Source organism: Streptopelia decaocto, assembly GCF_964273445.1.
Source record: "Streptopelia decaocto genome assembly, chromosome: 6".
In the NCBI taxonomy this organism is placed as follows: Eukaryota; Metazoa; Chordata; class Aves; order Columbiformes; family Columbidae; genus Streptopelia; species Streptopelia decaocto.
In genome coordinates, this window is record NC_138660.1 from 33,263,048 (window position 1) to 33,276,278 (window position 13,231).

Below are 13,231 nucleotides of genomic sequence, written 5' to 3' on the forward strand. Positions count from 1 at the left end.
GTTGCAGGCGAGTCAGCTGAGCACAACTACCTGGGTGGGAAGGTGATGGGAACGTAAGGCATGAGACTGAGCACCACAAATTGTCCAACTCTGTCGTGCTTAACAGTCTTTTCTCTCTTTCCACCTTCCCATCCTACCTGGCCATGAAATCGCTCAGACCCGATGATGAACCCATGGAAGAGGAACCTCCCCTGTAGCATTCACCTTCAAGCTGGAGTTCTGTTTGTTCGTCTTCGTCTTGAAGCTCTGCCAAGAAGCTTTCTCTTGTTACTCCTGTGTCCTGTCATGGTTTTTTCCAGAATACGGAAGGACAACCAGGTGTAAAACAAAGCAACCGAAAAATATCTCACTCATATCTATATGCGTCTACAGTATATATTTGCTGAAAAAGAAAAATGCCGGTGAAGAGCAGTAAAGGACTGACAATGCTGGGCACTCTTCCTCTGATCCTCACTGGGAGCAGAAAGGGGAACGACGCCCGTCAAGTCTTTGGCAAAGTTGCCAAAAGAAAAAATCATCAAAGATTCAACAACACATACGAAAATAAAACAAATAAACCTTAACATAGAACTGGTGCTTACAATTTGATGACCCACAATTCAGCAATCTCCGCTTGAACCACTCGACCCATCTTGTAGTTTCATTTCTTGGACTTTTTAAATGGCTCTTGCCTGCCTGTGAGTCAACGACATTCTTGTCGAAACCAGAACAATGGGAGATGGTGCATTTTTAATGGGGAGGGACAGGGAAAGAGGGACTGGTCTTACATCTAAAGGAAAGGGAAAGAGAAGGGGGGAAATGGTAGCCCAGATGGAGTCGGCTTTATTGTCTCCAAAGCCATCTGAAGATGAGTTTGTGCCTTTTTTTTTAATTGATGGATTTGGTGCAGCTGGATTTTCTGAAGTTTGAGGAACAATGCCTTAAGTAAAAAAAAACAAACAAACAAACAAACAAAAAAGTTTAAAAAAAAAAAAAAAAGAAAAAAATAAAAGAACACAGCAGTTCGTGAATATTTTTCCTCTGATTGGGAAAGCCAAGAACTGCCATCAGGAAGGAAGACTTTTGGCTTGTGCTGGCATGATGGTGGGAAGCAGGCATGAGCTGAACAGAGCGTCTCCAAAAACTGTCTACAAGTTTGGATTTGTTTTGTTTTCTTTCATTGCTGTTTAAAAAAAAAAAAAGAAAAGAAAAAAAAAAAGGAAAAAAATAATTAAGGTAGTTGCCAAGAAAGTGGCAAATACTGTTGGGTCTTTGAAATTCAACCATTTTTCAAATTTTCAAATGTTTTCTCACTTCTACATTACGTAGTAATTGAACTTATCAATTTGGTTGTTGAAGCATGTATTAGACACAAATGCAGGTTTAAGACTGGAATGCTTTTTATTAAAAGCAACTAGCATGAGATATTGCTTAAATTGTTAGGTATAAATATATATATGTGTATAATGTATATTCCAAATGTATTCCAAGCTTAGAAACCGGATTCCTATGAATTATTGATAAAAATATTTATGATGCATTTATAGAAAAATATATGTAATAAATGCACACTATAACAGTAGCCATTGGAAGCTCCCTAGGGACAGATTTGTGAATTGGAACGTAAAAGGTGCTTTTGGAAAAGGATCCAGGTTGAAACTTGAGGACTTTCAGACAACAGGTTGGGAAGTTTTTCAGAAAGCCAACACGTTAGCCACTGGGCAACTACCCTAAACATTTGTATTTTAATTTAAGGTTTTTAGTTTTGATCCTTTTCTAACAAAAAAAAGAAAAAAAAAGAGTTTTTTATAGCGAAGACTATGAATTTGCTGTTAATTTTTATATCGATATTTCACAAAACCCTCAAGAAGCCTTGTTTGTGTGACTCTGACATTTATTTTCTATTTGGCAGGTTTCGTTTCCAAACGGCAATAGCGTCTAAACCTTTTTTTCCTCCCACTTTTCTTGCTTGTACATTATTTTCCTTTGTTGTTGTTTTTTCTTTTCCTTAAGTCTTTTGTACAGTGAGCAGCTTTCTGCAGACATAAGGAACTGTGGCAGGTTGTCAAGAGTTTTATTTTTCGGACAGGGTGCGTTTTTAACGAGGAGGAGGGAACGCAATGGGCTCTTTTGTATAATGATAACCGCCGACTGTATATTTCCTCCGTTCTGTTATAGTAGCTATGTAAAGAAAATAAGGAGTTTTCTTACCTTTGACACAGTAGTATCGCAATGGGCGATGTCTTTGTCCTCTGCGCGGATCGTAGCGAGGATTCCGGGCGGCCGCAGCAGCTGCCCACCCTTGGGAAAGCTCGTCGGACACTCGCTGGCATTTTTCTCTCCGCCGGACAGACGGACACGTGCACACACCTCTCCGCATCCTCTTCCTCCCTCTCTTTCTCTCCTCTCCTTCTTCCCGTCGCGGGCAGGGTTGGAGAACTTTTCCCAAAGGTGATTTTTTTACCCCTCCCGCCCCGAGGAGCCAGATGGGTGGGAGAACAGCAAAGTCCTGCCGGGAGGAGCCGGAGCAGCTCGGAGGAGACCGGATTGACACGGGTGCCTTCTTACCGCAGCGTAGGATAGCGCACGCTTCCTCCAACAACAACCAAGGGTAGCTTATTTTTTATTTTTTTTTAATTCTTATTTTTATTCTGTTACGGTGACGACTGACGGGGTCGCTTGCGGTAACTTATTTTTTTCCAGTTCTCGAAGCGGCCGTTTTCATTCCATGCAGGACTCGCTCGCTGGAGGAATTTGAAGCGTAATCGTTCGCGTGAGCAAATGCAAGAGGTTTTTGTTTTTATTCCTCGGTTTATAATGCAGTTTAAAAACCAGACACTACTGTATTTGAGTTTTGCAAACCCAAGTACGCATTAAAATTAAGAATAGCTTCGGTCACATAGGACCATTCTCAGCATATACTAAAAATAACCTTCCCGTGTGAAAACACGATGTACCTGGAGATGTTGTGGTCTGTTTTTTGTTTTGTTTTGGGGTTTTTTTTACACCAACCACTTTGCTGCTGTGATCTAAAATTAATTTGGCTGCCGAATCTGGTGACTGACTTTCAATTTTCCTTTTGCCGTGTACACGCTGTGGGCGGTAACCGCGTTTCCACGATCGCTTCTGTTGTCAGCTCCTCCCTGGCGGGGTTTTGCATTTCTCCTCTCAGTTGTGGCAAAGCTTTTTACTTCATTTTTGTGTTCCTGAGAGCTGCTGGCTGGCCATGCTGAGCCGGTTTCTTTGCTAAAAATCGGAGGAGCTTGTCGGGATGCTGCCTTCGTTTTACAGCGTTTCGCTCAGCTTTCCGCCAGGGACGGGAAGATTTGTCTCCTCGTCTCCTCTAAACTCCCGGTGACGTGGATTCATTTTGCAGCAGCTCCCCGGGCGAGGCGGGGATGCTCTTTGGGGGCGAAAGAGCCCTCGTTTTGAGGCTCGTTGGGGTTTTTTTCCACGTTTTGAGCCGTTAGCTTCTTCATTTCAGATGTCTCTGCCGTAGGGCGGGAGCCCGGGATGGTCCTGCATCCCAGCGCGGTGCTGCCCAGGGCATCCTTCACACCTGCTTGGAAAGAAAGGAGCATCTTTAAATCCTCTTTACAGAGAAGCGAGGCCCAGTTTGCAGTACACAAGTAACCATTGGGTTTTTTTGTTGGGTTTTCTTTTTTTAATCGTTTCGGTTTGGTTTTCGATACAAAACATTCCTTTTTTTATTAGTCGCAGTCATGTATTCATTCCATTCTTCCTTTTTGTAAACTTTTTTGGGCCCACATCTTTTATGGGCATTGATATATATAAATATATATATAAATATATATGAATATATTTTTTTAAGTTTCCTACACCTTGAGGTTGCATGGTCTGTAAGGTTGGCATGTCTTTATATTGTATACAGATTTTGCACGCCAAACTTGGCAGCTTTGAAAATGAAAAAAAAAAAAACAATTGTGGTTTGGGGGTTTTTTTGGGTTGATTTTTTTGTTTTGTTTTGTTTTGTTTTTTGTTTGTTTTGTTCCGTTTTCCTCTCGTGGCATTTGCGGAGACTAAAGGTTGGGACGTTGTTGTCACACACACGCACGCACCCACAGAGCTGCACACTAAGGAAGGAGAGTGGGAACATTTTTCACGTCTTACTGAACTTCATAAGAAATTGTGCTTTTTATTGTTAAAAAAAAAAAAGAAAAAAGAGTAAATAAAAAGGACTACTTAAACATTTCTCATTTTAAGAAGACGTTTATCTAGCACTTGTGACTTACCAATAATAGAGTTTATTGTATTTATGTGGAAACAGTGTTTTTAGGGAAACTACGCAGAACACACAAAGTAAACTGCCTGTGTCATCATTAATTTTTCTTGTTTTCCTTTTAATTTGGGTTGGTATTCTGTTTCGATTTCTCGGCTGGGTGGGGAGGTTGGATGCAACCCTTTGTCAACACATGTAGTTGTTAATTCTAAGGAGATGAATGACGAGGACTTTAAAGAGTTAACTCTTCAGCACAGCTGCGTTAACTTTTTTAAAATTACTTTTACATGATGTATTATTGCTTGGTTTCACTTTAAACAGTCGTGTACTGTGCAACACTGTGGTTTAAAACGAGACTTTACATCAAAAGGAAAACATGTTTCTTCATTGTCATGAAGTTGAGCTTGTTCTCAGCTCATCTTCACTTTGTCTTTGATATTGATGAAAAAGTATCCTATTGAAAGAAAATAAATTAACACTTTTCTGTGCTCCATAGTGGAGGCGCTATTTTCCAATTTATGAGGATGACAAACTTATATATATAATATATATATAAAAGTGGGGGGGAGGGGTTGAAACATTATTCACCCAAGAGCTTATTACAGATATGTAGTATCAAAAAGTTGTAACTATATTATATTCTACTTTATACCTATACATGCTCAGTATGACGTCACCATTGGTAGCAGCTACCGGTTTACGCTGTAATTTAGACACAATTTCACTCTTATTGTATGGACCCTACTTTAAGTGATGGTAGCATTGTTTGTGCTAAATTTTCTGACGGTCCTTTCTTTTACTTGGTGGAGTTGGAATATTTTTTTTTCTCATTCTTGTTTTTGTTTGGGGCTTTTTGGTTTTGTTTTCTCTTTTATCTTTTTTTTTTAATTTTATTTTTACTGGCCAATGGTGTCTTTCTCTGACAGTACCAACTTCAATTTCAACTTTATTAGGAGTCCAGTATTTTGTACCACATTATGACAACTTGTTATTCTTGTGGTGTAAATAAAAAGAAGAAGTTAATTATAGTACCACCTTGGTTTCTGTTGCTGATCTTCTTTTCATCTGGTGCCTTTGGTGTGATGTTGTATTTCATCCACTTTAAACAAAACAGTTTCTGGCTTCTTGGTGTTGTGGAAGCGGGCTCTCGGTGCCCTCAGTGTTGCCCTCAAGTTCTGATGGTTTAAGCAAATCCACCCTTTTTGCATGGTTTTATTCAGATGTGGTTTCCCTCTGTTTAGCCTCTGTATTATCCCAGGAGCCCACTGAGCCATCTACAATCAAACTTCTCCATGTTTGTCAACTGGAAGCATCCTCTGATTACAAGGCAACCAGCTACGCTTCAGTCCTTATATCCTTTCACTGAGTCCTTCCTGGATGGAGAGGACAAGTCCTTGGGGCTCCTGTTTAAGCCAGGGCTCATGCACCTCTGCAGAGTGGACTTAATCACATGAGAGCTGCTGCAGAGCAACCCTGGCATGAAAGTGAACAAGCCTGATGCCATCTGCCCTGCAGAGCAACCTTCAGCTTAGTTTCCCAGCCTGTGAGTAGTGTATAAAGCTGGGAAGAGGTGTCAAAGATAGTCTAGGGACTCACCGATGTCTTCACTGGCAAACCTAAGCACTTAGCCAAGGAGAAAAACACTTCTTCTACAAAGCTGGTTGCTTGCTTCTTGCTCACATTGAATGAGCCATCTGTGCTCAGGGACCGTCTCCACGGACATTGCGTTAGCTCCTCTGCTCAGCAGGGCAGTGGGAGGAGCTGGGGACTCTGCTGGGCTGTATGGACTGAAGGTAGAAAGAGCAGGTGGATGTTTATGGTCTCTGGAGGGCACCTCGTGGAAGGTGTATTGGGAAAGCACACACAAAAAACTTGTGGTCTTGGGAGCATGGTGATTGCCTTGTGAGCGAAGCATCGCTGCCACCCCACGTGCTGGCTGCCGTCCTTTGCGTGCGTGGGGAGCATCACCCACCGAGGTGCTCTCAGAAGCTGGAACCCTGGGGCAGGACGGCCAGGGTGAAGGTGCAAACCCACGATGGGTCTGCGGTGCACAGGGACAAAGCTGTCCAGATGCACGTGCCTCTCCTCTTGGGGAAACAAGCAAAGTTAATCATGGCCAAAGCCTGCCCAAGCAACTGCGCTTAAAAATGGCAAGAGGACCAGAGCTGTGATCTACTTCAGTGTCCTGCTCACACGTTCACGCCCTCATCCCTGCCCATGGCAGCAACGGTGGCACCACCCCATGGGACAGAGAGCATCGCCTGTTGCTCCAGCTGTAGCCTGGGAAGGTCTGAACAGGCAGAGCCCATATTTACAGGCCAGGTGACAGCGCTGGGATGGGGCGTGCTTTGGGGACCATGGGACACATGGGGGTGGCAGCTGAACGCAATGTGTGCCAGCACAGCTGGGAGAGTGGGTGCAGCTCCTTCAGGAAAAGGCACGAGGGCTCTTCTGGGCAGAAGGTTGGGAAAGGTCTTCCAGGAGCTGCGAGAGTTCATCCACTGGTGCAAAATCCCACTGCTGGGTGATCCAGCCCTGCTCTTAGAGCCTCGAGAAGAGGGCTTGTTTTGGGGCGGGGAGGGTGTTCAAATACAATTCCAGTTTCTGCGCAGTGCATTTGTCAGAGGCTGCTAATCCTTTAAGAAACCCCAGGTTTCACTCTGCGAAGCCAAATGTGCACTTTGGGCTCTGATAAATATTCATTGCTGAGTGGTGGTTTTGAGACCTTACACATTAGGATGACAGAGGGAGGCTGTTTAAAAGTGCTAGGCTGGATGTTTTGGAGGGCAGCCTGTGACAGGGCTTCCTTTGGCGTCCCACAGTATCTGATTATCTGTGTCTGCAACAATACTTTTTCCTTCTCCAGATCCACCAGTTAAAACCTGCTGGTTCAGCCCCTTACTGGGGGAGCAGGACCTGGTCCATGAGTGTTGACATGTCTGGCCTGCAAATGCATCTGTGGTCCAGAGCAGCCTTAATCTTGCCTGAAATGCTCTGGGCTCGCGCCTCGCCGCAAGCAAGCGGACATAAACCTGATGCAATGCAGCAGGGAGGGTTAAACTCAATGGCGTGACACCTGCGCTGGGGTTTCAGCGTGAAATAATGTATTTCAATAACTGCTGCTTTAGCCATGGAAATTTTTATAGCCAGAAATCTGTTAATCCTAAAGAAAATAACGTTGTGCAGCAATGAACGTGTCCCAGCCCCTTTGAAGGTGGTTCCCTCCGATGGGTGCCCATGGCTGGGTGTGTGGAGAGGATGCCCGGCCAGGCACCAGGGTGGATGCTGCTCAGCACCCCTCCTGAGGCTCTTCCAAGGTTATAGAGTTTTCTTTCCTTTTTTTCTTTTTTTTTTTTTTTCCCCTTTAATTTTATTTTTTAAAGGAGAAAGAGTCTGTGTCTCACTCTGGGCAACAAGTCAAGTCTTTGTGCTTTAAACGAATGTCTCTGCAGCACTGGGAGTGCTGCAGGGGAAAGAGTGGGGTCTGGTATTAAATATACAGCCAGAGCATACAGGGGGCAGGAGTTCAGCCTGTGCCAGCAAAACATGCTGCTTTTATGATGGGATTTGGACCTATGCTGAGTGGAAACTCTCTCCTAAGGCTGGTGCATGGTTGATCTCTTACGGGCTGCTCTGAAGATCACTGAGGGAGTTGGGAATTCGTTTGCTCCTTCTGCCTGGGTCTGACATGGAGAAATGTTGGTGTGATACGCAAAGCTGCCCTGGAGAGAGATGATGTGGGTGAGCTGCAGGGCTCCCCAAGGGGCTGCCCCATGGGGCTGGCTCCAAAAGCCATTTTCTCTCTTGTGGTCCTTTGCCAAGAATCTTGGATGCTTTTCTCCAGGTAAAGTTCAGCTTAGGGCTTCCTGCTGCAAAACCAACTGTTGCTAAGTGAGGAAGAATTATTAGCGAAACTCAATAAGTGGGAACTGAAATGCACTTGGCATTAAGTAGTAACGGCTTTGGGGAAAACACAGACTTGGTGATAATGATGCTGGAGAAAACAGCATATGTGCTAAAAGCCTCAGGGATGCTGGTTCTCTCGCAGCGAGGGGACTGGATTGGGTGCTGTGGGATGTTGCAAGGAGGGGACTGGGATGTGAGCTTGAGGTCCTGGTGGGGAGATGCTGGAAGATGTTTCACACCGTTTCCCCCAGAGCAAAATGCTGTGATACTTGATGGAAGGGTGAAATAGCACGATCATGTCTGGGAATTTAAGAGCCTTCTGCCTGAGTGTGGCTGAAGCAGATGGTAGTGACCCAAACGAGATCTGTCAACAGCAAATCCAACTCCAAAGAAACATCACCTATGAAAGGAATTTAAAACAAGAAATAATCAATATATTGATTGGTATTGATCAGTCTGTTCTCAAACTGGTAGATTTAGCTGTGATCCTAAAAGCTAAAAGAAGGGGGAGTAGGAACAGAAGTGTTGAAGGAGAACACCCAGAGACCCCACAGTAACTGTATCAAGAGACAAAGACTTTTAAATGTCATCAAGTGTTTGCTCCCAGGTGGAGCAAATGCAGACAGTGTGCAGAAAGTCAGTTTAGAGACTCTGGAAAACCTGGTGCTGGCCAGATGAGTATGTGGTGTGGACACAGAGCAATGGGATGGAGCCATTTTTTGTATAAATGAAACAGCAATTGACCTCAAAGTCTGCCCTGGGGTTTGGCTGTAAAAATAAATGTGTTTCAGTGAAAATGCCTGATGCTGGGAGAACAGAGATAGGATCTAAGTGAAAATAAATGCCTTACAGACCATGGCCGCAAACGAGTCGGTCGATTTGTTCAGTGATGGGCAATAGATAGACAGAGATAGTCAATAACACTAGGAATTCTCCAAGGGAACCCCAAAGATTGATAGTGTCTGCTGCTAAAACTGCACACTGCGATGTACTGGTGTCCGCAGGTCTCAATGAAGATGTGAACAACCTCATGTGAGTCCTAGATGTGCCTGGTGAGGGCAGGTTAGGCAGTACAGCTGGTCCCCCATCCGGGCACCTACAGATGTTAAAACGTATTGTGATAGGTTGACTTTGGCTGGCAGCAAAGCCCATACCCGGCCGCTCGCTTGCTCCCCAGCAGCAGGATGGGAGAGAAGTGGAAGGGCAAAAGTGAGAAAACTCGTGGTTGGAGATAAAGGCAAGTTAATAAGTGAAAGGGCTGGGAAGGGTTGAGCTGCAAAGTCTTGGCTAAAGGGCATTGCAAAGCAGAAGGAGGAAGGAAAAGCTGAGGAAAGTGATGGCGAGCCACCCCTGAACAGAAAGCTGCTCTGGAGGTGCATGAAAACCACGGCTGTTCAGCCCTGTTTGCAGAATAACAGAGAGTATATTCTAATAATTGTGAAAGTGATAAAAAATCCCTAACAACTCTATAGGTTGTGGGGAAGTCACAGTCTGCCTTTTTTATGTCAGCATAAGTTAGCAAAAACAGTTCCTGCTGAGGATTGTGAATATATTTATATTTCACAGCTATGCAAATAGTGTCTCACAGGCTGCGCTAATGAAAGGCTTCAGTGGGGACAAAGCAAATCTAGGAGAACTAATTACAGTCTCTGAGAAAAAGGGATCGTCTCTTTACTGGGGGCGGGGTGGCTCATCAGGTTGGACCGTGGGATTTCTGTGTGATTATAAGGATGTGGAAATCTGGGAAGCCACCTGGGAGGTAATTGCACAGGGCTTAGATTTGATTCTTGAACTTTGTGTCCATCCTCTTGCACTATCCAAACCTGAGAGTGCTCAGAAAACCTGGGGCTACCATAGAAGCGACCAGTGCTTGGCAAGGAGACCCTCAAACTCTCCACAGCTGCAGACCTGAGAGCAACTTCTCCTCTGGGACCAGCTTGAGGGTGACACAGGAGCCACAGCAGCAGTGGTCCAGGAGTGGGGCTACCATGTGGTGGGCAGGTATCATCCCTGGGGGCCACCTAACACTGGGCTGCAACATACTGCCATCACCTACTTTACTTTCTGAGCTCAGAAAGGGACTATGAACCTCTCTGGGAGAGCCATAGGGTTTTGTTCAGGGTGATGGGAATGGCGGGCATCTGCTCTCCATCATGGCCACCTGCGTGGGGAGCCTGTCCCTGAGCATCCTGTGCATCCCCAGCCCAATGTGACAGGGCAACAGCTGCATCCACCCAGCACTCCCACCTGAAACAGATTTTTATCTCTGAAAGGGAAGCAGACGGGGCTGCAGGTGAAGCAGGGACAGGAGACTGAGTATGGGGAGGAGCAGGGCTGCCCACAGAGAGGTCCTGGTCTCAGCTGAGGGCACCAGCTCATAGAATCACAGAATGTCAGGGATTGGAAGGGACCTCTAAAGATCATCTAGTCCAATCCCCCTGGCAGAGCAAGAACACCCAGATGAGGTTACACAGGAAGGTGTCCATGCAGGTTTGAATGTCTCCAGAGTAGGAGACTCCACAACCCCCCTGGGCAGCCTGGTCCAGTGTGTGTTACCCTCAATGAGAAGAAGTTTCTTCTCAAATTTAAGTGGAACCTCTTGTGTTCCAGTTTGAACTCATTACCCCTTGTCTTTCCATTGATTTTCACCAAGAAGAGCCTGGCTCCATCATCCTGACACTCACCCTTTCTATATCTGTAAACATTAATGAGGTCACCCCTCAGTCTCCTCTCCTCCAAGCTCCAGAGCCCCAGCTCCCTCAGCCTTTCCTCACACGGGAGATGCCCTTTACCTGCTTTTTTATAGGTCTTTTGAGTTGTTTCCATCTATTTTTTTTTTCATTTATTCATTCCCCTACTTCAAGGGTGAAAGGTTTGGAATCTGCAATTTCAATGCATTTAACAAAAACACAAACAGAAAAGAGTTTTTACTGTATTTGGAAGGAGCTGGAGATGCATCAACAGACAGCATCGTGCATTCGTGGTTGTGCTCTATCAAGGCAAAATTATCAAGTGATCAACAGTTTCAGAGGGCCTGTTTCCCATTAAATTAGAAAGGGAATGGGGAGCAATTCCTGTGCTTTAAATGAGATTAAATACCCAGAGTCCTTGAGAAAGCTTTCAGAATTTCACTCTTCAATTACGTGTTTTAGTTTGAAGGAGAAGAAAAGAGCAAAAAAAAATAAATCCCTCCTTCCCCACTGCATAGAGCAATTTCTGAAATCCTCCCCAATCCCCATGAATAATACAGCCAGCACAAGCTTAGCAACTGCCTTTTAGCCGGCTGGGTTCATTCAGTGGTGAGCGACAGGAATTTCTGGAGCCTATTTATCCAGGAGGTGGGTCTCGGCTCTGATGAGGGTCCCCGCCTGGCCCCCAAGCCAAGCCCAGCCTTGGTAGGGCTGCATTAGTCTGGTCTCAAATTGTTTTCTGCGGCGCTCTGGGAGAAGGAAGATTGCGACTAAAGGGGATAAAATATGTCTTTAGGAAAAGATGGAGAGAACTTTTTCTGTGAAAGGGAGGAAAGTTGAAGCGGAGACAGTGGAAAAGCTCTGCCGGGAGCCCCAGGCAGTCCCAAGCCCATCAATAACCCTGCCAAGTCTGGGGAGCACTGGGCGAACACTGGTGCAGCCAAGAGGAGAGGACCTGCAGAGCCTCCCCCCACCTCATTTTTGGCCTGGGTGCCTTGGGGATGTCTGCAGGCTGGGGCAGCCAGGTCGTCAACCCCAGCTCCAAGGGATGCAGCTTGGGAGGAGGATGAGGAGGAAGAGGAGGAGGTGCGCACAGGGCTGCCGAATATCTGCAAACTCAAACCACAGAGTGGCTTCCCATAGCTCGGGCTGGAACCTGAGCAGGGCTGCTTGGTTTCCTCTGGGCTGATTGATGATGGCTTCTAATACGTTGATATACTTTTCACGTTTTAGGGGACGCTTGATGCGTAGCATGTGGTTGGTGAAATGACTCTGTGTTCAGTGCTGTAACAAATTGTCTTGGCCAGGTTTATCTGTTGGGCTGCATTAGGGACCTCGGTTGCGCCAGATACTGGGGGTGCTGAAAATGAGACTTGAATTGAGTTATTCCTTGTGGGTTGCAGGCTAATTCTTCTTTCATCTAAAGCCTTTTCATATTTGACCTCTCTCCCCCTTATCTGTGACGGGTAATTTGATTTGCACTGTTATTTCAAAACAATTCCTTTTGGTTCCCTTTGTGAGTCGAGAAAGGCAGGACTTAAGGACTTAAGTATCACAGGCTGCTCCCAAGCTCTGTTTTGAAGAGGTTTGGATGTGGGGGGGGGGGGAAGGAAAAGCAGTCCAACCAGAGCAGTAAAGTATCTGCAGATTCCATTAGGGCTTCTCTGAATCGCATCTCAGATTTGCTCAGCGAGAGAGCTGGCGCGGCGGCGCGACGGATCACGCCACGGGCTGTCAGAGCCCTTGTTCCTCAGGATCCCGGCTCAAGGCGATGGTGCTGCTGGTCTGTTTAGCAATTTATTCCTGGTGCAGCGCCATAACGCTCCTCTAGTTAAACCATGCTGGCGTTTGTTTCTGGAGGGAGGAAAATAACATGCAAACACGCAACTTCGCGGCTCCCAACCTCCCCATAGTCAAAAAACACGGCGGCTTGATTTTTGTCTTGGGGTTGGATGTAGCTTCTTTCCTAGGTTCATTGGCAGGGCAGCTTGCACAGCCCTCACCCGGCACTGCCAGTTGGGTTGTCGAAGAGCTGTTGGCATATGCTGAGTAGTCTGGGGAGAGGTTGAGCAAAGCCCACGCTAAAACCCCAAGGGCCACCCCACCGGCATGGAGATATGGGAAAGACATGCCTGGGAGCAAATGACTTCCCAATAATAGGCCTCCTGCCTAAAATCTCAGATTTAGAGTAATAGCAAAAAAAAATAAGGCAAGCTGCGAGTCACCTGCAGCTTTCAGGAACAGTGAAGATCAACATTATTGCTGCAGCAGTGAACCTCATGCTCCGGAGCAGGGACTTGTGCCAGGGGAAGTTTAGATTGGATATTAGGAAAAATTTCTTCATGGAAAGGGTTCTCAAGAACTGGAACAGGCTGCCCAGGGAAGTGGTGGAGTCACCATCCCTGGAGGTGTCTAA

The 13,231-nt window shown here is 45.7% G+C and overlaps 1 protein-coding gene across 10 annotated transcripts in view; it reads left to right on the plus strand.

Annotated features, from left to right (window-relative positions):
- The window catches only part of HDAC4 (histone deacetylase 4), a 233,809-nt gene extending 228,559 nt beyond the window's left edge, over positions 1 to 5,250 (plus strand). For all 10 annotated transcript variants that reach the window (XM_082056512.1, XM_082056513.1, XM_082056506.1 and 7 more), the window contains one exon: positions 158 to 5,250. In XM_082056512.1, the coding sequence (XP_081912638.1) occupies positions 158 to 197 (40 nt within the window). In that variant the 3' untranslated portion in view covers positions 198 to 5,250. The remainder of the gene's footprint in view (positions 1 to 157) is intronic.
- The last annotated feature ends 7,981 nt before the right edge of the window (positions 5,251 to 13,231 follow it).